This window comes from Cyprinus carpio, chromosome A24 (assembly GCF_018340385.1).
Source record: "Cyprinus carpio isolate SPL01 chromosome A24, ASM1834038v1, whole genome shotgun sequence".
Classification (NCBI taxonomy): domain Eukaryota; kingdom Metazoa; phylum Chordata; class Actinopteri; order Cypriniformes; family Cyprinidae; genus Cyprinus; species Cyprinus carpio.
The window spans coordinates 6319533-6345940 of NC_056595.1; the positions used below are offsets into that span (position 1 = coordinate 6319533).

Genomic DNA, 26408 nt, shown 5'->3' on the forward strand with positions numbered 1-26408 from the left:
ACTCTGCCTGTATTCTTGTGTTAAAGATATATTAAAATATACTGTAATATATTAAAATATTCCATGTATATATATATATATATATATAATATAATATATATAATATATATATATATATATATATATATATATATATATATATATACAAAAACGGTGCACTTTTGATCTTCTGTAGGATAATGACAAAGTTTTGTTTTCAAAAAGGTTATTATTATTATATTATTATTATTACTACTACAGTAAACAAGTGTCTGGATTAAGAGTAACTCAAATAATTATAAATCAAATTAAAGCTTTCAGAATTATAAAAATATTCAACTCTTATTTTAAGTTTCTAAATATAGGATATTAGGCCTACTAATTATTTCATCCAGTAATATATTTATATAATAGATTATATATATATATTATGATATATATATATATATATATAGTAGATATATATATATAATATTATATATAGATAATGTGTGTCCATGATATTTTACATTTATTCATTCATTTTATTCACAAAGGCTTTTATTATTATTATTATTATTATTAACCTAACCGCATGCTTTCAAGAATGTGCAAACTTTTGTTTTTTTTTTTTTGTTTTTTTTTGTCCACAGCAATAATGTTGAAGTGTGAATTAAGATAAGTAACAATATACGGTATATGTGAATAATGAGAAAATTACACAATAATAATGCTAATTCATCTAGTAACTTGAGCTGCTTTGGTTTATTCAGTTAATTACTTTATAGAGTGAAATACAATTGTGTTAGGACTTACTACTCCAGATTCCATTTCATGTCAAACGTTGTTTCATTTAAATAGTATCCTGCAATTCACTTACACTGAATGACACATTGCCCTACACAGTATACTGAATGTGTGAATGCTCTTCATATTAATCTGATAAAATATAATTGTTGGGAGAACAGCAGAACTCTGCCTGTATTCTTGTGTTAAAGATATATTAAAATATACTGTAATATATTATATATATATATCTATATATATATATATATATATATATATATATATATATATATATACTTTTGTGTTAGTTACAACATACTTATTGGGTGAGTAAAACCTGTTGCTTCAATAATCCTGATATTTTACCACAAGTGGACAAACTGGCTGCAGAAGTCTCATAGATAAGCAATTGTTTTGCAGACCGTAAATGTCACATTGCAATTTTAGCATTTCTCTACATGCTTCACAAAGTCATTCACATACATATTCAGAATTCACATTGTCATGCACATTTTGCAAAACAGGAAAAATGTGAGGTTTTAGTGTGGCAAAATACTGGCGGCGTATCACGACTGCTACTGGACAGAAAATAAAAGTGCTGGCTTTATATTATTTGTGTTCTAACTTCTCAACTTCTAATCATCATAATGCACCAATGTTATCTTGTAATCCTGGACACCACAAGACTCCACTTAAACAAATTCAACTGGCCAATTTTGCCTCGAGAATAAGGAATGTCACAGAAACTGGACACAAATGCATGTTTCTGTTTGTGAGGACAGCTGCTCATGAGATTTTTGAGTGCTGTTATACATCTTCATAATATAGGCCTATACGTAATACATATTTGCACAGTGTAATAAAACATTAATATTAAACATATTGTACTTGAAGATTGTGTTACTAATTTTCCACTTTAAACTAAGTTTTATCAACACATGTTTGTAGACAATAGGATAGAAAATAAGTCATGTTAGTTTGCCTTGGTTGTTAAAATAGTGAAAGCCTCCTTGTTCCATGATGAGCACTCAGATTGTGTTTCTCTCAGTGAAGGATGGCCAACAGGAGGCGCTTGAAATCTCCACCACATTCTGAGCTGATGGCATCTTTCAGAGACACATCATATTTCTCCAGGTACATGTCTTTAATGGTCTCCAGATCAATCTATTCAAACAGAAGAGTGTCCATTACTGGTTGTTGTATAAGATGGTCTAATCTAACCTCCGTGTGATAACAGAACAGTATACTTCATCATGCAGTATACAACATACTTAATGCTAAATATCAGTGTCTATGATATATGGAGGACCTGATACACTGGCATCATACATTTGACCTTTAATTTCCAACTGAACCAAAAGTACACTACCGTTCAAAAGTATGTGGTCAGTGAGATTTTAACTATTATTATTTTATTTTGTGAAAAATGATTTGATAAGATGAACTGGTATTATACCTCTGAGCGACACACGATGATGCGGATGAGAGTGTCTTCATCAGTTCCGACACCTTTCATAGCGGCATTCAGCTTCCGGGCAAAGCATAGCTGGGGGTTCTTAGCACACCTCACTATGGGTTAGATGGAGCATGGGAACCAGTTAGCACTGTAGAATTACTATGCATATCATCAAAACTGGAAACACTAATATCATTGTATTTTACCATGCCAGTTTTGCCTTTGTTCACAATGCACCTAATCTGTTGTGTCTGCATTTAGTAATGACTTAAAGGAAATGTACTCAACCTCAGGCCATTCGAGATGTAGATGAGTTTGATTCTTCATCAACAGATAGAAAACTTGAACATTATGTCACTTGCTCACCAATGGATCCTTTGCAGTGAATGGGTGCCATCAGAAAGAGTGTGTTGTTGTTTTTTTAATCAGCTGTTTGGACTCTCATTCTGACGGCACCCATTCACTGCAGAAGATACATTGGTGAGCAAGTGATGTAATGCTCAATTTCTCAAAATCTGTTCAGACGAGAAAAACCTACATCTTGGATTGTCTGAGGATGAGCTAGTGTCAATGAAAATGGGTGAATCCAGGCACATTATAAAGTTTAGGCACCACCGCAAAGAATAGATTTCATGTAATTTTTTTTGCTGGCTGTTCATACTACAAAATGCAGTTGGATATGTTAAAAAAATGCAATTGCTGTTTTTTTGGACAAAGCCTATGCTTAATACAAACCAAGCATAGTGTAGCAGTCCTTCAGAGTTCCAGAGGTTTCCTTATCGATTGCATCCAAAATCTCTGTTCCAGAAATCTGTGGGAGAACAAGGTGAAATACAATCTAAAAGTAATCCAAAGCTGTTACACGAAAACGAACACAACTTATTGTACATAAGTTACTGCCTTAAGCTCAAAGAACAGAACAAACTCACGGCTTCGTAAGCTTTGAATGTGGCCTGCAGTTGTAAGTAGTTCCTGGTGGCCAGAATGAAGCTGAAAGTTGACTCATCTGTGCCAAAGCAGCCCTCTCCAGCCTTACAGAGAATTAAACATCTGTTAATAAACAGAAATGGAACTGGATGTGTGACTACAGGGTGATCTCATTCATTCAGTTATTTGTACAATCTAACACACATATTTGTATGTTTAGATAGACCAGGTTTTCCCAAACTGGAGTTTGCAAGGAAACTGCAGGGGGTTTGTGAGCTGTTAAAAAAGCTAATGATCAATAAAACTTTCACTATTAAACTAAACATTTAATAATATATATATATATATATATATATATATTTTGTTAATTTATAATATATGTTTATGTTTATATATATATATATATTTGTTTACCCGAATGGAATGTCATGTGACCATTAAGTGACATCAGAGAACTGTAGACATGCTAATGTGTTGTTAATATTAACTTATTAAAATATTAATAATAACATGATAATAAATATTACACACTAGAATTTGAAACATTGAGGCCAGAAATAAATAAATAAATATATAGCAATTACTACTTTCTTCATATTTCAAATGTTGTTTTTTAAACATTCTGTTCATTAAAAAAACCTGTAAAAAATGGTCGAGGTTTCCACAAAAATATGAAGCAGCTCAACAATGTCTTTGACATTGATAATAAATAGAAATTGTGAAAATCAACATATTAGAATGATTTCTGAAGGATCATGTGACACTGAAGACAGGAGTAATGGCTGCTAAAAATTCAGCCTTTTCATCACAGGGTTAAAATACATTTTAAAATATATTAAAATAGAAAACAGTTATTTTAGATTTTTATTTATAGGGTTAAAATACATTTTAAAATATATTAAAATAGAAAACAAATAAATGTAGCCATGGTAAGCATATGGGACTTCTTTCAAAAGCATTTAAAAAAATTGCTGACCAGAAACCCTTGAACAGTAGCATAAATCCAATAAAAATCACCTTTAAATTCAATATTCTTTGAATCTCAAAGGATATGTAACAGTTTTGTGTGTCTAAAGTTACACGTGAGTAAAAGAATCATATTTTAGATGTTATCCACATGTATGTTTCCAGACGTTTCCTAAAACCAAGGGGCACGTATGAATATTTAAATGTGACTGTGTTGAATGTCTCCTACTTCAAACAGTGAGACGGCATCTTGCTCTGCCAGTGCGTCGTCCACCTCGTAGCTCTCGTCTCTGTTACCCTACAAGAGAGAAAGTATTGACACCTTTGACCGAGAGAGTGAAATCCAATCTAAGTCATTGAATCCTGCTACTACTTATCTAATGAAAGGGGATCTGACCCGCTGCTCTACAGGGACAGGAGGAAGAGGGAGGGGTACTAAGCAAAGGCCAACAGTGAGCACTTTACGCTGCTCAGGACTGCAGTGTGGTCATTTTGTAAGACCTAAGCAACCATTTTGATTCAGAATGAAGAGGATTTACCTGGAGAAGCAGTGTTAGTAGTCTCCTAACATCCCCACTGGTGTCTGCTTCAATGTCTGCCTCCAAATCCCTGTCATGCACTGTAGGCAACAACATACAGTTGATGCTTACTAAAAGTAATTTGCTTAAAGGAGCAGTAAGTGATTTCTGAGAAACGCTGTTGAAAGTGGATCGGACCCAGCACCAAAACACACTTGTAGCCAATCACCAGTAAGGGGCGTATTCAGTAGTGATGGGGGAGGAGCCTGTGTTGAATAGCATGTTTGTAAATTTGTGGGCACAGCTATCAAGATAGGGGTGTGATTCTTTTGGATAGTTATAAAATAAATGTGTAAAATAAACATACTTATACTTTAGATGACAAAGTATTTTTCACAAATAAATATTTAATAAAAATATAATTAAAAGGGAAGTAAACACTGTAACCAACAGGGCACTCAGTATTCTGGGAAGCTTGTGTGCATTGGGAATCTTATTTTTTAAATAAAGCCAGGGTAACATTCATTTTACATACAGCACACAGAGAAAATGACATGAATATGACAAGTGGGCAAATGCATAAAGCGCAGCATAACTTGAAATCACAAGTTTAAAGTTTAAAGCATTTAATTCACACGGACCAGCCGTCACACAGAGAACACGCGATCATGCTGGATATGGATGAAAATTTAATTAGATATATCTGATGAATTGGTTTGAGTAAGTTTGGTTTGTTTGTTTAATTGTTTGTTAGTCATTCAAAGATTTGTTTAAATGATGTAAATGCATATTTGCTTAATGCTGTCGGCAAACGAGAAAGTATCATAATGTTTGCCTTTCTATTACTAATAATTTAAAAGCAATCGCTAGTTATAATACTTTTTGTATACATTAATTTCTTTGTTTAACCATTCTATCTGATTATTAGACAGACTTCTATCTGTATTAGACAGAACTGTTACTACGATAACAGTAAACAAGAGGGAGGATGTGAGCTGTGTGAGCTGCCTTTCTCAGCGCCGTTAAAATAAAAGTCCTGCCTCGAACACATCGGCCAAGCAGAAAAACTTATCGGCCGATGCCGATATTTGAAAAATGCCAAATATCGGCCGATATATCGGTCGACCACTAAAGCTATATGTACAAAATTCAGGAAATTAAAAACTTTCATTGTAAAAAAGCAACTACATATTTTCCAGGTTATGGAACCTTTTGAGTCACAAATACCAAGAAATGTAAATTACTTGAAACTACATAAAAACCCAAGTTAGACGAAGAATTCCCTCAAATGTTCTCCCAACTAGTCAAACATAGCTGTCTGAACAAAGAAATTTAATTTAAACTGAACAATTTTTGCTGAAATGTTAAGGGTTTGTGAGTTTCCAGCATGTATTGCAGCATGAATAAATCATGTGGTTACTGTTATAAGATTTTTTTTTTTTTTTACTGTAGGCTTTCATTTAAATCTTTGTTGTTGTGTCATTATTGTTAGTTACTACTGTGTTGTGCTGTTAAGCGCTAGACTTTTCACATTTGTCGATCGTTATCATTCTTGAAATCTGTGTCAAGTGTTGAGGCCCATCTTATACAGTATATACCAGATATCTTTGCTTTGTAAGGTGAATGTGCCTTCAGACACAAAGATAGCATAATTCTCTAAGTGTCGATTTTGTATTACATTGTAATATTTTATATTATATTGTAATTAGTAACAAAGTAAAGTGTTACGTAAGTCAATTTTTAAGACAATAGTAAAGAGAATTTAAAAATCTAAATGCAGTATGTGGAATTTTTCAGTTTGGTAGTGTTGAAAGTACATTGTTTAAGTCATTCTTACCATAGGTGTAGGTTTCTTTGTAAGTGGCAATGTCCTGTAAAAAACAAAAAAAACAAGAAGTAGTAAATGACTCATTCCATGGACTAACATTTGTCCCAGCTTTGGGAATGGTGGCAAACACAGGAACTTGCAGAGCCTTTCAATTCAAAACAAAATGACATACAGCATTGGTAGCAGTGCACAGAATCTCCACCAGGACATCCTCGTCTGTGCCAGCGCCCTTCATGGCCTTCCTGAGCTCTTTAACAGCAAACACATGAGGAGGATCCAACATGGCAAGAATGGCCTTCTCAAAATTACCAGACAGCTCACTCTTCAAAACCTCCACCAATTCTTCCAAAAAAAAAAAAAAAAAAAAACACACAGCTGTTGGTGCATGCTCTTTATTCTTAAAAGGTGTCCAGATACCATGCTCCAATTTCCGTGTGACATAGAATGATGTTTTCAGAATACTCACATCATCATATTTCTCAAAGTATGCATGTTTGATCTCCAGTCTTCTTATGTGCTGTTCGATTCGATTGGCTAGGATGTTTATGTTGCTTGTTAGTTAGTTGATAATTAAATAGAAAGACCACAAAAGTATCCTCAAATGATGAAAAATTTCCTGTAAATAGCAGACTAACTCTAACTGCATGTAGAACTGTAGTTGTATGGGGGATTTATTTCGATAAACATAATAAACATTGAATAAAAAAGACTGACTTAAGCGCCTTACCTAAACCTTTGCAGGCTTTGCGGATGGCCTTTATGTCAGCAACTACATAATAGTCTTAATGTGTTAATATGGTTGGATGTGTTGTATGTGAAATGAGAGTTAAGTAATTTGTTAAATGTTTTATCCTGTTCACAATAAATTACGTAATTAAGTAATATAAGCCAAGATCACTAAATTCATGTTCCAGCCTTTAACATTAAGTAATATAAGCCAAGATCACTAAATTCATGTTCCAGCCTTTAACAGTTGTGAATTTTTTTACCTTGCTATGACACTAACAGTCATTAATATTAGCTGAGGATATTTATATGTGCCAACTGTATTAAATATTTGTTGTTATCAAATATGTTACAACTGTTATTTTAATTGTTATAAAAAAAAAAAAAATGAAATGTTACTGTTTATTATTACTGAAAAAATATGGAAGCAATTTTTGCAGCTATCAAGAATAACACACACACACCACACACACACACACACACACAACACATATATATATATATATATTAGTTGAAATAAGTTAAATCCTGTTTATTAAAATGTACTAATTGGTAGATAAGTAGTTAATTGAGATACTTCCATAAAATTTTGTATCTTACATATTTTAAAGATAAAAATGTCAACCTAAATAGATATAAATAAATGCAACATGAAAACATTAATAATAATAATAATAATAATACACTTTAAAAAAGCTCTTAAAAAATCTGCTTTTTGTAACTGAGATTTATTGCGCCCCCCAGTCTCCCCCATATGAACAAAAGCTCAGGAATGCTCAGAGGAACTGCCCTGTCCTGTTTAAATTCTCTGTCTCCCAGATGGAGGCCCCTGCACAAGCTAAAATGAAACCGAGTTTGTCCCAGTCAGTCTCCTCCCACAGCGCTTCCTCTGACTCATTCCGAATAACGGGATTCTGATACATTCCTTCCCTTTACAGTTTCATATATAATCTAAATCGCTATAAAACATATTCGAAAAGTGAAAACATTAAAGGTTTTTAATATTTTTCAACAAAAGCAATCCAGGAAACCAGGAGACGCATATCGTTCAGAGTTTACGCGATACAAGGGCTGCGTTTACCAAAAGCATCCTGGCAGCGGAAAACGCAGCCCAGATCAGTGAGATATCCTAACTGTCTCTATTCTTTTCTCTCTATATTCTTTTTTCTTTTCTTTTCTTTTCTTTTTTTTTTAAACCTATATGAACTGATCGATTATACGACGTGTCCCGTACAAACTCTGCGCAGGATGTTGACGTTCAGCTCTCTCTGACGTTGACGTAAGGTGTGATTTAGCGGATAAAAAATGAACAGAAATACTCACTTGGCAGTTTCCCATGGTGAGAGCTTGAGGTATTTGATGATCAGATGATCTGACCGCTGTCTGAACTGCAGGCCACACGCGCAAGAGCTTCTGAAAGTGACGTCAGCGCGTAGGGGGAGACCGGGATGGACTCAAGAGAGTTCAGCGTCTGCATTTTTGAAAACTATTATAATCATCTATGCATTATATCTATACACAGAATACATAACTTCTGCATACATTATAATAATTAATTCTGTAATCCTAACGTGTTTTTTTTTTTTAAGCAGTAAGAAAATAGTTGAAAAAAACATCTCAAAACAACAACACACAACCTAAGAACTAAAACCACATATGAGCCAACAGTCATTAAGTTTCTATATTCAGTTTTTAAAAATCACAACTGAATAGGAGACACGAGAACCTACATATAACCTTCCATTTATTTAGCACCTATAGAAAGAGAAAGGGCGCCCCCTACTAAACAATCATCATCTAGATAAGCAATAAACAGTATATTCCAATACAAGTTCAGAAGCATTACACGTGTATCTAAATAATGTATTTTATTTATTTATGTGACCTGTGCTGGCACAATGAGTTACAATGAGCAAATTTTCAAAAATGAGTTATTTATATGTTCACATACTCCATTAAAAGAATCCATTCAGAATAATGTATGATTTGTTGGAATCGGACAATACATAGCTGAGCTACACCTGTTTGAAGTCAATAGAATCAGCAAAGTCAATTTTGACAATCAACGTCTGTTTATTGTGTGTTGGTCTTTTCTTGAACTACATACCGTATCAGTCACAACTAGGTTGTGAGCTTCCACAGTCCAGTCTATGGTCTATGTCTATGGCATCTGCCGTCATTTTGCATGCTGAGTCTGTGACCTCCATGGCACTGTGCATATCCTTGCCATTCCAATGTGACCATTCAGGTCGCCTCCCAGGATGATGGACTTGTTTGGTGTAATCGTATCTTGGTCAAGACATCCAGTCTGCGGTGCATAGCAAGAGATTAGATCATGATGAAATACTGAAATACCTGTTAAGGCCAACACCCCCTGAAGTCTCTGTTACAGCCTTGGTGTCTGAGATCCCTTTAATGACTGCCATCTCTATATCTGCGTTATATAAAATGCATCATTCATTCATCATGCATTCATTCATCTCAAGGTTCCTCCTTGCGACCAATCATGCACACCTCTCTACAGTACAATATGATTAGGCAGCCCCTAAATCAAGGCAGTATGTTCAATATGTTCCAGCTAGAGGAGGATGGGTCTTCCCTTTTGAGTTTTGGTTTCTTCCAATGTTTCTACCTATACATTTAATCCTAAATTTTTAGGGAGTAATTCCTTGCCAATGATGCCTTTGGCTTGGTCACTTGGGTTGTAGGGCACTGTAATACTGCCTTGATGTTCTTGTCACCGTCATCATCCATGAGGTGCCTGTCTTGATCACCACTTCTGAAATACCCAACGCCTCCTGAGGTCTGTGTTATGACCTTGGTGTCTGAGATCCCTTTAGTGACATGCATTCAAATATGCATACCTCCGTACTATATAATAGGTGGCCCCTGAGTCCAGGTTCATGTCACAAACCCACATCCCAGGCCCTCTTTAGTGTCCACAGCCAAGGCCCCCCTCATCAGCATGGTCACAGCCCAAGCATCATTCAGTGGCATGGTCACAGCCCAGGCTGCCCTCAGAGTGCAGGCAAAGCATTGGCACCCCTTTGCTGCTAAACTCTGCAGGACAGTGGTCCTCAGGACCGAGTTTGGACAACCCTGAGGTAGGTGTGAAGGTACTGGTCTCAGTCATTCAAATGTAGCAAATCATCATCAATATTTAATATAAGTTCCCTTGCCCAGGGTCACTCAGTACTGCATCATAGTTGACATTAGGAACTCCCTCCAGGTGAGATGATTGTCTGAAGCTGCCAGTCATGTTCGGACCACCCCCATCCCCCACACACCAAACACACACACACACACACACACACACACACACACACACACACACACACACACTACTTATGGCTTATAAACAAACAAAAACAGTTCACTTGTTATTACTTGCACTACTGTCTGTTCATCCAGAAAACTGAATGATCCATTTGCACATTGGAATATTTTATATTTTATATGCACTTTTTTTTACTGTCCATTGCACTAGTGTGCATTAGTGCACCTTGCTGATAGTATTTAAAAATCTGTCAAATATGCCCATAGTATTGCCTTATCTGTATATTTATTGTACATTTGTAACATATTGTAGACACTGTATATCCTGTACTTACTGCTTATTGCACTTCTGGTTAGATGCTAACTGCATTTCGTTGCCTTGTACCTTGCATGTGCAATGACAATAAAGTTGAATCTAATCTAATGTAATGGCAAATACACAAATTTTTGCCCAGTAAAAGTGACCTGCCCCCAACTACATTTATTCATTTTATCCAGAGCGACTTAGAAATGAGAAACACAAGCGATTCATCATAAAGAGGCAAAAAATGCCAAGAATTGCTAGTAGTACAAAGTTTCAGACAGTGCTGAATAGTACAGCTGTAACAGGGAAGGATTAAGGGATAGTGAAAGCATAGAGGATGATTTTTTCCCCACCTGTTTTTATGGGAAAAAGTAGAGGAAACTAAATGTTCTGATGTTCTTTTGTTACATTTCATTTGCGCTCTTTCCCACTAGATGTCAGTACACCACAAAAGTAGTAGAAGGTTTAGAAAAACAACTGGATTAGGATGTGTTCTGTTATACTGGTTCAAACTTCATATGAACTATCCTTGTATGCGAAATTACAGTAAGTGTGTCACACATCATAGCACACGATTGTTACCACAATCCCTTATGGAAAAGGAGTTTGTGACAGTTCTGTCTTTTTCAAGTAAAAAACGTTTTAGAATATGAAGCCATTTTACATGATCAGCATTTTACATACAACCATGAAACTGAAGTAGCCTAATTATGAAATTAAGCTAATAAAAAATTGCTAGCTAATAGGTGAAATGTGTGGATGTAATGTGCAGTAATAATAATAATAATAAAAAAGATAATTAATCATATTTTATAACTATTCATTCAAAATTCTAATCGTGTCTTGCTCTATTCGCTACACTGTCCTTTTCTGTATAATAATACCAATCGTTCTTTTCTTACAATTTCTGCAAAATATATGTGTACAGTATTCAAATATGTATTTGAATAACCAAATTAGCACAAATGCCATTTTCCCCCCAACTCAATATCAATGATCAATTGATGAATGGTGGTTGAAGTTTGTACAGAAAATTAATTTAATGCACCCCAGATCTTTATAGCTCCCTGGTATTTATAGCCTCAGCTTTTTCTTTTGTTGAAATTTTGCTGACAGTTTGTGGTCAGAAAAGGTCCATTGTCTATTAGCAATAGTGTAGCGTTGTATTTGAATCACAGCTCACACAGAAGTCACTTTCAAATCAAGCAACTCTCTAATGCTTAGCACAACAAATCCACCTGACCGCCTTGAACCAATCTGTCGCCCTCATTCAAAATTCCCAATTGCATGGCTTTCTATTGAAATTCACAGAACAATGGTACATGGCTGCAACTGCGACTGCCATAAAGTGGCTTTAAGTGTGGTTGTGTGGGCTAGGAAGTGGAAAATAATAATAATAATAATAATAATAATAATAATAATGGATGGTTTGTTTCAAGAAATGTACATTAACTAGACTGTATAAGTGACATCATTTGAAAATATGTTTTGAAGTTGTGAAACGCTCAAAACATAACATGCTGGTGACACCTGCAGGTAAAGACGTAAATGTAATGAGAACATGGTTTAAACATGTTTAACTATCACTCTCTGCTTTTCATTATACAAATGTGTTTTTCACTAAAACTAAACCTACATTTTAAAATTGACCCCATATCAAAACCATATATTAGACACTAGTTTATAAGTTCATCAGATCATTGACCAATGGAATTGCAAACCAAGGCTGTATGACTTAACAAAGCCTTGTTTACTGAAATCGCTTGACTTGGAAAGTCTGATATATTCTTCAAAACAATAAATTCATAAAGAATTCAAAGATTCATAAAGCAGTTTTTTCAAAAGTGTCTGTCACTGGAAAAAACAAAAATACAACAGAATCCAGTAACTACAATGATCTTACTTGGAAAAACTCTTACACAGAAGATTTTCCAGATTTGATCTAGATGTTCAGTGCTGGCATTAATCAGTGTATGTGATATGATATGATATGATATGATATGATATGATATGATATGATATGATATGATATGATATATGATATGATATGATATGAATTTTAAACTTCATTTGATCCTGTAATTCATCATAACTTGAGTGTACTGTATATAAGCAGCATGAATATGTATGTGCATTAAGTCCATGTAAGATTTGTTTTTCTACATAGTAGTTTACCTGCATTCTGTGCAGTATTCACTTATTCATGAGCGAACATTCCATTCTGAGGGTACCCTGTGTGTGTGTGTGTGTGTGTGTGTGTGTGTGTGTGTGTGAGTGCGTGTGTGTGTGTGTGTGTGTATGTGGGTGGAATCATGGGCACAGAGGAATTTCTCATGGAAATGATCCTCAGTGTAGAGAGGGCATTTAATTGGGTGAATATGTCATAAGGGCTCACAGTTAATCACAGCAAATAGAGAAATAGAGGATGGCTGAGAGGAAGTTTCTTTTTGGAAACAGTGAAGAATGTGGGCTGTTGTAGTTGGGTTTTAGCAATGTGTGCCAGATGTAATTGGTGAAAGAATTTTGTAGATAACTAAATGTTTCTCATTTATGTGACAGAAGCAAGAACTTTCTGAAGCCTATCCTTCAGTGCCTCTTAGATTAGCCATTTTTATACATGAGCAACAATGACATGGTCCTTCAAGCCTGTACAGTAAATACTGACTCTTTTAATTGTTTTTTTTTTTTATATTTACAGTATATATATATATATATATATATATATATATATATATTATATATATATATATATATATATATATAGATATATATATATATATATAAAAAAAAAATGCTGAAAATTATGAAGGCACAATTGGTGCGCAGTTACACTTACATTTAACTGCTACTCTAATTTTAAACATTCAAGCCCCTGAAGCTTCAGTTTAAGCAAAGCAAAGCAAAGCAAAAAAGTTGAGTTTCCCTCTTGGTGACCTGACATCAAGTGCTGAGTAAGTTGTGCCTTTATATGGGCGCTGATGTGTGTAGTGATGAGCTGCAGGTGTGAGTGAACAGTAATCAGGAGATAGTCAGCAATGTGTTTGAGTAGAGGGAGAACATGTGTCTGTGGCATCAAATTGTCAAGGAATAATTTGCTCACCAATGGATCCTCGGCAGTAAATGGGTGCCATCAGAATGAGAGTCCAAACAGCTGATAAAAAACATCACAATAATCCACAGCACTCCAGTCCATCAATTAAAGCAGGGGTCGGCAACCTTTTGGTCATGAACTGCCATTTTTAAATTTCCTGGTTCCCTTTCAGTCGGTCACATTCAATGTCACATTGATGACCGACAAATTGGGAATCTTGCTTGAGAGACCAATCTACCTTGAGTGTAAACTAAATGAGCCAATGCACATTGGCATGCAATGATTGCATCCAGCTGCTGCTGATCGGAGCGCGAGTACAAATAGGCAGCAGATGCACCGCATACTCAGCTTTTCACTTCAGAGTCGAGCGGTTGTTTCGTTCTGCTCCTGACTAGCGAGGCAGTAGCCGGACTGGTCTTACTGTGATTGTGAGGAATTCCCCTCCGAGGGCTCCTCCTTCCACCGGCACTTCGCAGCCAGTGGAGCTGCCCAGGGAACAGGCTGGACCCTCTCATGGGGTACCTTTTTTATCCTTCAGCGCTCCCCCCGACATTCAGATGTTGATCGCTGCATCGGAGGGTAAGCCAAACCTTTCTGGAGATGATGATCCGGCAGTGCTGCCACCTTATGGGCAGCCAGCAATGCTGGATACGGATATGGAAATGGTGGCTATGCTTGCCTGGGCCGCCGAGAGGGTTGGGCTCGAGTGGAAACCTCATTGTGTCCCAAACCCTTAAGGTTGGTTGGTTTCTCGGGGTGGCTCGCACTGGTTCTCAGGGCCCCATCCCAGTGCCTTTCTTCCAGGAGGTGCATGATGAGCTCACTGGGTTGTGGATGGCACATTTCACTGCCAGAAACCGCCTCGGGGGCATGACCCAGAATTTCTTAAAGAGCTTTGCACCACTACTGAACTTGCGATACGGGCTACAAAGGTCACTGGGCTTTGCGATGTCCACTATGGTGGTCCAGAAATGCCAACTCCGACTGTGTCTGGCCGACATGAGGGAGACCGATAAGACGCGGTTCCTATATGCCCCCGTGTCCCAGACTGGCCTCTATGGCGATGCAGTGGTGGCATTACCGGCTCCAAGTCACACCTTCACCCCGTGGTCAGACCTTGCATTTCTCCATGCAGGAGTGCCCCTAGAACAGGTCTCCAGGCATGCTGTGGTTCACACGGATGCCTCCACCACCGGATGGGGGGTCATGTTCGATGGGTTTGCAGTCTCGGGGGTTTGGATAGGCCCCCAACTGCACCGGCACATCAATTGCCTAGAGTTGCTGGCAGTAGGGCTTGCTTTGATACGTCTCAAAGGGCGCTTACAAGGCAAGCACATACTGATCCGTACGGACAACACTGTGACCGCAATGGTACATCAGCCGATAAGGTGGTCTACACTCCCTTTGCATGTCGCAACTCACCCGCCACCTCCTCCTCTGGAGTCAGACGCATCTGAAGTTGCTTCATGCCATTCACATTCCAGGCTTGCACAACTGGGCAGCCGATGAGCTGTCACGAGCTGCTCTCCCCGGGGAATGGAGACTCCATCCTCAGACGGTCCAGCTGATTTGGATACGTTTCGGAGCCACTCAGGTAGACCTGTTTGCATCTCCAGAGACTTCTCGCTGCCAGTTGTTTTACTCCCTGACCGAAGGAACACTCTGCACGGACACACTGGCACACAGCTGGCCGCGGGGCCTTTGCAAATATGTGTTTCCCCCACTGAGCCCATTTGAGACTTTGCAGGCAGTTGAGCTGAAGTTTTTATCAATGAAGGCTCCTGCTTGCACTGGCCTCCACCAAGGGGGTAGGGGACCTGCACGCATTATCGGTCAACGTATCTTGCCTAAAGTTTGGGCCGGCTGACTCCCAGGTAATCCTGACGCCCTGGCCTGGCTATGTGCCCAAGGTTCCCACTACTCCCTTCAGGGATCAGGTGGTGAGCCTGCAAGTGCTGCCCCTGGAGGAGGCAGACCCAGCCCTAGCTTTGCTTTGTCCCGTCCGAGCCTTGAGATGCTACGTAGACCGGACACAAAGCTTCAGGACCTCAGACCAGCTCTTTGTCTGCCATGGAGGCCTGCAGAAGGGGAATGCTGTCTCTAAGCAGAGGATAGCCCACTGGATAGTGGAGGCCATCACCCTGGCTTATCAGGCACAGGGTGTGCCCTGCCCATTCAGGTTGCAAACTCAGTCTACTAGAAGTGTTGCATCCTCCTGGGCGCTGGCTTGTGGTGCCTCACTGGCAAATATTTGTAGAGCTACTGTATGGACTGGGCGACCCCCAACAGGTTCGCTAGATTCTATTACCTTTGTATGGAGCCGGTATCCTCCTGTGTTCTCACCTCAGGTCCCGTTTAGTGTTGGCTTGCCGTACTGTAGACCCTGTGGAGCTCCTCCATCCTCTGGACAGCCAGACGTGGCGGAACATCCGCTGCCAGGCCCTCACTCGATTAATCCGTGAGAACTGGTAGAGGGCTGGGTTCCATATGTAGAGACCTAAGTGGATCCCATATATGTAAAGTCCACGGTATAGCCTCAGAGCCCGTAGTTCCCCAGCAGACTTCTGCCATTTCCAAGAGGGTTACAATCACCTCTAATCTTCAGTATGCACTTAAACGGTTGTTCATATGTATAAGTGCTTCCGAATCCTAATTCGGGAAAGATGGGTCTTCTATAATGTTCTTGTTCCAAGTGGAATGGGTACATTTTCTCATTGTTATCCAATCTCACAGTGGGCAGTGGGCAGTGCTACGACAACAGTGACTGGCCTTCTTGTTGCGAGCCCTGGCCTACACTGAAAAAGGGGTGCAGGAAGCTCGCACAGGACACTGGAAGGGGCAGCATCCATGGTGCTTTGGTAGTAATTCCCAATTCGTTGGTCACCGACGTGACGTCGAAAGTGACCGACTGAAAGGGAACATCTCGGTTACGTATTGTAACCCTCATTCCCAGAAGGAAGGAACAGACACATCACGTCACGTCTCCACGGCTGCTGTACCACTGATGAGCGGCTGGGTCACCGGCTCGGCACCTTAGCAAAAACTTGAGTATGCGGTGCATCTGCTGCCTATTTTTTACTCCTTGCAGGCCAATGTGCATTGGCTCGTTTAGTTTACACTCTAAGTAGAATGGTCTCTCTAACGAGATTTCCAATTTGTCGGTCGGTTGTTTGGAGAAACAAACCAACAGGAGCTAACTGCTTAAGCTAACCAGCCAAACCCTGACATGACTAGTTTACTGACAGACAGTTGGCTAGTTGACTAGTGGGTTATGCAGTTAAATCCTACTAAGGTGAGGACTTGGCTTATTAATTTTAATTCAGTTATGTGGCTGGCAACGCCAGGAAGTTTACCCAGGTACATCAGCATGACCTAATTCATATTCATGACCTCAGCCTTGTAGGATTTGTCACATCCCCTCTGGAACACCTTGATGAGTCATGAATTGTCCCAATACAAATATGTGGCCCGCTGTATGCTGCCTAGGGGAATGAAAAATCTGTGTGGGTGTCTTGCGCTGGATTCATCTTCTGAGCACAGCCAGAGCTAGCAGGGATTTAGCTATACCCCTGAGCTCATTAGCCCACACACTGTGGAGGTCAGAAAGAAATTCTAAAGCTGTTCTTGATAATTCATGCAGATAAGACATCAAAACATTTAAATAGTTTGAATGTGCATTGCCTTTATTTTATATAATGATCATGTGACTATATTTTTGACTTTTGCCTCAATAAACTCATAATTTTTTTCATTAAATTTTTGTAATAAAATTTTAGGTATGGGGTAGGATTAAGGGATGCAAAATATGATCATGCAGAAAAAGGCATTAATATGTGCTTTACAAGTACTAATAAACAATCAAAATTCTAATAAGCAACTAGTTAATAGTGAGAATTGGTTGCTAAAAAGTGCTTCCGAACCCCTTGTCACAGGTTCTTTAGGTTTGGACTCTTTGTGTTTCATCACAGTTGTCCTTGGTTCATTTGTTGTCATGGATATTCATTTGATTTAGTCATTATGTTCAGGTGTGTGTGTCTAACTATCATGTGCATAGTAGTTCAGACCCGTTTGTGTTTGGTTGTCCAGTGTCGTTATTGTTAGCATTGTGTTTGGACTGTTGCTCTTCTGTGCATTATTGCCTGGTGAATTATTAAAGAGTACTACCTTTATTCATCTTTGTCGTGTGTATTACCTTATCCTCACAACACGTTTTGGCAAAAGATTATTAGATTTATTTGTGTCTTCTCAAGATATTCTTTGGAACATTCTCAAATCATGCTGGTGAACATGATTGTAAGGTTTCATGAAGCTTGAGTGCTGCTGTCATTAAAGCAAAAATAAAGAGAAAATAAGACGCTACTCATAATGTATGACACGTAAGAAACATTTATGAAATATGAAATGACCTCTGCAGTCATCCTTTAGCCAGTGTAGAGAGAGGCCAGTCTCACTGTATTGATTGGCTGTTCGTTCCACTGACAGAGTGCTCTTGAAAAGAGAAATCAATGCTAAAGTGATTTGTTTATACTCTTTTAGTATGCTTTTACCTTACATTACAGCTCATCAAGACTTGCAATCCAAAGAGTTCACAGCACACATAGGCCATTAAACCTTTAGTACCAAAGGATGGTTGAAGCTTGGATTTTAGAATTTGCTGGAAGGTGAGAAAAATGCTACAGTAACCAAATAGGCTTTAGTTTGGCCTCCCCATTAACATCCCTTGTTAATATGTAATTACTCACAGATTAAGTATGTGTAGTATTATTAGTGGCGTTCTATTGAGGAAAAGGCCTTTGAAACACTCCTAACTTAAAGTATTAAGTGTTAATTTGGTGCATAACCCGACCTGAACTGTTTGTGTTATAGATATGAACAACCTTAAACTTTGTGTTTTGTTAAGGAAAGGTCGAGAAAACAGACGATAAAACATCTAAATTATTTTTTTACATTGAAGGAAGGACCAGAGTCATATCTAGAAACCTGGTGGTGGAATTTTTTCAGTTGGGCCAGTAAAAAAAAAAAAAAAAAAAAAAACTCTAGTGACCACATAAAAACCACTCACAATACCTTACGAACTGCACATAAGCACTCTAAAGTCAAGTCACTTTTTAAATTTTTATTTAGCACTTTATACAATGCAAATTGTTTTAAAGCAGCTTCACAGTAATAAACAGGTAAGTTCTTCAGCTAGAGACAGATGTTGTAAAATTCATCAGTTGAATCAGCTATAAAGCAGCTCTACAGAAAACCATTGTGTCTTCATCCAGCAGGGATGACAGGTCTACGAAACAAAATCAGCCCAATTGGTATGCAAAATCAGCACAGTCGCGGCGCAAACTAGACCAATCTCGTTCTGGGGTAACAGCCTATCAAAAACACTCCAAAATCGCATCCCGGGAGGATGGCAACCCATGGCAACAATATGAAAGTAACCCAATTCCGTGGAAAAAACACAGACTTGGCAACACTGTCATCTAGCTTTAGTCAGTTCAAGTTTTGTTCTCGTCCAATGGCATCAGTGCAGTCAGGTAATGCAGTATTACTGAATATTAAAGGCTTAGTTCACCCCCCAGAATTAAAATTTTGTCATCATTTACTCACCCTCATGTCATTCCAAACCCATGTTTATTCATCTACAGAATTTATTTCTAATCAAATTTGACAGATTTCTGTCCCTCCATTTTAAGTCTGTTCACCCAAAACTCGTGACGCAAAGAAGAAAAATTGTGTCTCCTCAGAAGACTTGGATCAAACTGCTCAAATCATATGGATTTTTTTTTTTTTTTTTTTTTTTTTTTATGGACATTTTGAAACGTCAGAGTTTTTGGTGGACAGACTTTCAATGGAGTTTTAGAAATCTCACAAATATGTTTAAAATATCTCAATTTGTGTTCAGAAGATGAACATTTCTTTGGTCAGTAAATGATGACAGAATTTTCATTTTAGGGTGAATTAACCCTTTAAGGTTTTTTTTTTTTTTTTTTTTTTTTTTAAACCCAAAGGTAACACAGAACCTCTTAACAACACCTTAGATGCTCTGTCAACTATTCACAACATTCTAGCATTGTTATAGAATTTTACCACAGCAAGCATCACTCACACTTTCTTCTGAAAATCTAGTTGGATGTACACTTTTGAGTGGTTATACTGGAATCAATTATTCACATCACGTGTACAGCAGTTGACTGGACTGATCTTCAGCAGATTGGCTATTGACAGAAATATTAGGAAGAACCTGATAGCGTCTCATCCACTTCCCCATACAGAACACCAATTGATCTCTGTCAGAAAAACTACAGCATCTCCATAAAAGCTATTCAGGAGCTGAGCCAAGCATGCATATGAATATCCTAAAGTGGTTACAATGAAGGCTTTTAAAGGCTTCCTTTAAGTTTAAAGTAAACAAACCTTGGAAAGAGCTAAGACTGCCAGGATACAAATTTACTTTGAGAACTGGCCATGGTCACTTAGCTGGAGCCTTTGTGGGGAGATCAGTCAATATTAATGAAAGCAAAAATGTTGACAACATAAAACCAGTCAAGAGTTTTGGCAAATACAACATATTTGAAATGGTGTAAGATGCAATTATGAGGGCTCTTTGTGGAACTGTTTTAGGTTTAAGCAAACTAAATGTTCGGTGAAGTACAGCATACACCTCTTCTGTTGTTTCACCAGAAGATCGTCATGAAATTTTGATGAAATTTTAATATAACATCTATATGGATGATTGTTCATAATAGGATCTATAACATGCATGTACAAAACAGATAGCTGCAGACTTTAAATGCACAAGTGAATCCCCTAAATCAGAGGTGCCAAACTCAATTCCTGGAGGGCCAGAGCCCTGCAGAGTTTTGTTCAAACCCTGCTCCAACATGCATACCATGTAGTTTTCAAATAAGTCTTAAGGACTTGATTAGTTGGATCAGGTGTGTTTAATTAGGGTTGAATCTAAACTCTGCAGGGCTCCAGCCCTACAGGAATTGAGTTTGACACCCTGCCCTAAATTATCATTCAGTGTGTGTACAGAAAACAGGAAGCATGTTTTTTAAATTGTGACCGCTGACATAAGGATAACCATTGCAACATTTTGACATTCTAGGGCTATTTTTGACTAAAGTAATTTTAGCAACCGGTGCAGAGACAGTAATAGCTATGGTGAAGAGAGAGTTTCAAAAATTTGTGTCAAGAGTTTTGTGATTTTCTAGCACCATATTTAGCTGAAATATACACATGGCCAGTATACAGTATTGGCATGCACATTACTAGTATATTGGCTGTTTATTAGTACTTATAAAGCACATATTCTGCATGACCATATCTACATCCCTTAAACCTACCCAATAGGCAACATAAACTTAACTATTATCCGCTTGTTAAGTCTGAAGTCACATGTCACCGCTTCCGTGTCCAAACCACAGTCTATGGTCCAAACGCTCTATCAGATACCATGAGAAAACAACAAAAGGTGCTAAAATACACTCACAATGTGATATAATACTACCAAAAATATTATAATCCTAACTTTTAACTCCATACCGAAATCCCAGATAGCCAGACAATGAAAATATAAATAAATAAATATAAAATTATTTGTGTTTGGGACACTGTGACTGTAGTGTACACTGTAAGTTTGAAAATGTTTATCTTAAATGTTTAATATGAATAAAAAGTGATCATAAACGGCTGCTGAGGTAGCATTCTCAAGTGAAGCGAGTTGAGGCTTGGAACTGGAAACAGCGCTTCTTACCACTTTACAACCGAATACTAACTATTAATAAGCAGTAATTACTGTAGAAGTTAATTGAGGCAAACGTCATAGTTAATAGTTTATAGTGAGAATAGGACTTTAAAATAAAGCGTGATCACAACAAATCCCTGAGCACAGTATTTTATGAGGTATTATTTCTTATTAATTTGTTATTAAAATGTATTATTTTTAAAGAAAAGTAAGCATGAATATACACCCCTAACTCCTAAACATAACTGTCACTGGGGCGTAAGCCGATTGTACGAAAACGTACAAAGAAAATTGGATGAATTCATATGAATTAGCCACCAAAATTGTAAAAACATAAAAATACTTATGAATTTCCATGGGATTGTGTTGTTCATATCTGTAAAATAATGGGTACTTAACTTTTGGACAGATTTTGACCAAACTTCATTTTGTTGCTATTGTCTGTACAACAGATTAAATGGGGTGTTGTCAGGATTCAGGTAGAGGGATGAGGCAAGGACTCAATGATGCAGAGAGAAGGGCTCTTTAATAATAAATAATAAGATAAACAAACAAAAACTACCCCGTAGGGGAAACAGACAAAACTTGACTGGCAAGGCAAGGCACGAGAAACACAGACAAATATTTGACGACGAACTAACAACCAGACTGCAAACACAATGAGAATAAATAGGGAGCTAATGAGGAGGGTAACGAGGGAACACATGTGGGGAAAATTACATCAATAATCAGGTAACAAGATGGGGTGGGGTCAAGACAATTGACGAGGACACATGGCACATAGGAACCAAGACAAAAGCCATGTGCTTACACAAAACAAAAACACAAGCACATGGCCAGCAAACCAATCACAAGCCATGTGCTTGAACTAGACACAAACATGCAGCTAATGAGCAAACTCATCAGCCGCGTGTTCACACAAGACAGCACGCAGCCAGCGAAAACCAAGCTGCGTGCAACAATACAAAACACTGGAGACCGCACGCTCCCACAACAAAACATGGAACGCGAGTGTCCGGTCCCCGACACGAAACCGAAACTCAGCAAGACATGAGTGCCGGGATCCGAACACCACGCTCCAACATGAAACAGGACACGCAGACGAGAGCACACGGCTCGAGCAGTCTCGAAGCCGCGCACTCACATTTAAAACAATGACATGACGTGAGTGTCAGGGCTCTGTCACAAAACCATGAATGACACTAGACAGAAGTGACAGAACCTTGACAGGTGTATCATCGATTTCAGATTTACCTGAAAAAACAAAACAAAACAAACAACAACAACAAAACCCTCTGGTTGCCAAAATAGGCATTTACTGGCCAGAATAGCGCCAGTATGTACCAGATTATTGTGAAAAGTAATAAAATGTACAATTAAAGGCTCACTGAAGGTGCTTTACTGTAAATATTTTTACCAAAAACTTTTTTTCATTCATTTTGATTTCATTAAGTCTACACATAATTGTTTTTGTAGAAATATTTATTGCAGAGGAGGTATTTTTATGTACATGCTATCACAATATTACACAATATAAATCTACCAAATATCTCCATATGTGTATGCTATAAGCTTGTCATAGAGCATTTAATATAACAAGGACATAATACAGTGGTTAGGGTACAGTTTCACTCACTATACAACTTGTAACAGTCCAATAAAGATCAAAGATTTTTTTTTAAGTTCTATCAAGGGCAGTGAAACATCAGTCTTACTAATTACTCATTATCATGCATTAGCAATGAGAGTTAGAGCTAAGACAATACCGCATTAGTAGAAGGAGTGTCCCCCCAACACGTGACAGTGGCGGGACAAACGTGGGGCCCAAGTAAACAAGCTAAATAACCAAAATCAAGTCATAGATAAATAATCACTTCTGTAAACTCCAAAAACTGAACTAAACATTGCACTAAGACAATGTATTAGGCAAGATTATCATTAACATTAACAGGTCATGAGTTGAGTGCTTATATCATACATAGAGATCAACTGAGGACCTGCAGATGGGTAAAACTTGTGAACTAGAGGGATGCACTACGATACAACAACCATTCCCAGAAACATTCTCTATGTAACAAAGTTGGTCGATTTTACACATCCATTTAGGCATACATTAAGAACAGACTCTAGAAAGTCTTCTGTTCTTACAGGAGTATGAGATGACTAGACAGTTAAGGAGCAGATGAACTATGGGTTGCTGAAAGTTCAGTTTAGTGAACCTAGAAATACATGTGCACATATCCTGATGGAAATAGCAGAAATCTTGGCTTCTGAGTAGATTACATAAATCCGGGAATTGGTGATTCTCGCTTGATTACTGCTTTGTAGCCAATAAAGTACTACCTGGGTCATTCCTACTTGACAATACATTTTGCATAAAACTTATAAGTTAAAAGATGGAAATCAAATACGTTTATTATTATTATTATTATTATTGCAGTATCACAATTAAATTAACATGGAATGAATTACAGTTAAAGTCCCCAGATATTATCCACTTTTACACTGAAAATATGAAAAAATAGTAACCTAAAAACAGTAACATCTAAATTAACTGGTTTGATTCAAGTCTTTAACATCATTGAACCAACCTATATACATTATAACAAAAAAACTAATTTTGAGGAGTTAAAGTTGTAGTTCACCCAAAAATGAAAATTCTGTCATTAATTACTCACCCTCATGTCGTTCCAAAACCCGTAAGACCTTCGTTCATCTTCGAAACACAGCTTTCAGACCCTCCCATCGACAACAAGGGTCCTTACACGATCAAGACACAGAAAAGTACCAAGATGATCGACAAAGAAAACAAAAATAATTACTTTATTCCACATTTTTCGTCTGTACTGCATCACCTGTGGACACACGTTCACGACAGTACCATGATGCAAATGTGTGGCGGCGCCGGCGCTGACCTTGGTACTTTTCTGTGTCTTGATCGTGTAAGGACCCTTGTTGTCGATGGGAGGGTCTGAAAGCTCTCAGATTTCATCAGAAATATCTTAAATTGTGTTCCGAAGGTGAACGTCTCAGGTTACGAATGTAACTATGGTTCCCTGAGTAGGGAACGAGACACTGCGTTCTCTAGGGGTCGCTATGGGGAACACCTCGTCGTGACCCTTGTCTGAAGCATACAAATGAAGAAAAAACACCAAAGAGTTGGCCGGCGACAGCCTCTGACGTCACTACCAGTGCGACTATAAAACAGGCACCGGGAAAACACGTCATTCACTCCTTCGTCTGAAGCTTGCGTCCGAAGCATGGCAGGAAGCTAGAGGACACGGTGTCTCGTTCCCTACTCAGGGTACCATGATTACATTCGTAACCTGAGAAGTTCCCTTTCAAGTAAACTTCGAACTGCATCCTCTAGGGGTCGGTATGGGGAACAGTATACCCACGCTGCCATGCTGAGGGGAGTGCAGGCCAGAATCATGGCAAACACTAAGTACCAACTCTACCATTTCAATGGGAGTTGCCCCCGGGATGTTTAGACGGCTGTCTGTGACAATACCCCTTATGGCCAAAGGCCTAAGCTACATACCCAACTTAATTGTTAGGGCCTCGGCCCGGTGGTAGAGCTAAAGGCTTGGAATCAGGAAAGATTCCTTTAAAGGGATACAGCTAGGAACCTAGCATTTTATACTAAGTCTAGCCTGTCACACAGGGGCTACAGCTTGCTTCCGCAAAAGCTTGCTGAAGGAGCTGTCTCAACAGATCTCCAGTAGCAACAACCTGTTTAGATAGGTATCCGAGGATACATGGGTGGAGTGGCGCCCAAGATGAACGGGGGTTTTACCAGCTCAAGAAAGGGCACGAAGCAACCGCGCGAAGCCCTCACCATATAGGATTATATAAAGTACGCAGAGTACTAGCGTGCGAACTTACCACAGTGTGGATTTCAGAAAGTGTGCAAAGACTTCACGTGCACACTTACCATATCATGGATTTTCAAATACTGTTCTAAGGAAGGGCTCTCGTGGCACTCTGATAGAGCAGCTCATAGATGGAATGGTGCATCTCAAAAAAGTATGTTTGAGAGTCATCAACTCGATCTGTGGAAATAATGCTGGAGCGCTCTGGGAAAAACAGTGAACTCAGTCTCATATGAGAGGAGAACTCCTGAATCCAGAGTAGCACGCTAATAGGCGACCCTTCTTGGAAAAGGGGAGCGCTGCTGCTAAACTACCACGAGAATCGCCCGAATAGCCCTTCATGTTGAGGGAAGCGATGCTTGAAGTGTATAAACAAATACACACTGGCTGAATGGAGCCCAAGGAACCAAGGTCTAATCATCTCAAGAAAGGGAACGAGGCGGAGCCCGTAACCCTTACCATACAGGATTTCAGAAAGTGCGCAGAGTCTTGCGTGCACACTTACCAATACGTGGATTTTTAGAAAGTGCGCAAAGTGTTCACGTGCACACTGACCACCATGTGGTTTTCAGAAAGTACACAGAGCTTAGCGTGTGTACCTAAAGGTTCCTAAGCATCGCAGAGGCGCTGAACCGCATGGGAGAGGCAGGCTCAAATTTTATAAACCTCTAGCGAGGGGAGCATCACCTGAGGCAGCATATACAAGAAGACTTCTGTAACTGCCACCTTCACTTCCCGCTGGATGCGACAGCACTAAGCGGCCAGGAGACCCCTCAGGGTGACCTGGCCCGGACATCCATGAAATTCCCTGCAGTGCTGTGCCAGGCCTGATGATCAAGGAGGCTCCCGCAGAAACCTGTGATCTCAGCCGCCTAATACCGGAACATGAAGCCGGATGGCTGGTGCTGACGAGTGTTTAGTAAACACCGTAACGGAGCACTGCAAAGGAAACTCACAGA

At 38.5% G+C, this 26408-nt stretch overlaps 1 protein-coding gene across 1 annotated transcript; it reads right to left on the reverse strand.

Moving 5' to 3' along the window:
• Nucleotides 1-1144: 1144 nt before the first annotated feature.
• Nucleotides 1145-6960, reverse strand: LOC109063665 (annexin A13-like). Its single transcript, XM_019080698.2, has 9 exons — nucleotides 6906-6960; nucleotides 6612-6782; nucleotides 6449-6482; nucleotides 4633-4712; nucleotides 4323-4391; nucleotides 3130-3231; nucleotides 2936-3011; nucleotides 2201-2313; nucleotides 1145-1908 (listed from the first exon to the last, which is right to left on the reverse strand). The coding sequence occupies exons 2-9, from the start codon at nucleotides 6720-6722 to the stop codon at nucleotides 1789-1791; spliced, it is 705 nt and encodes a 234-aa protein (XP_018936243.2). The 5' UTR covers nucleotides 6723-6782; nucleotides 6906-6960; the 3' UTR covers nucleotides 1145-1788.
• Nucleotides 6961-26408: the final 19448 nt, after the last annotated feature.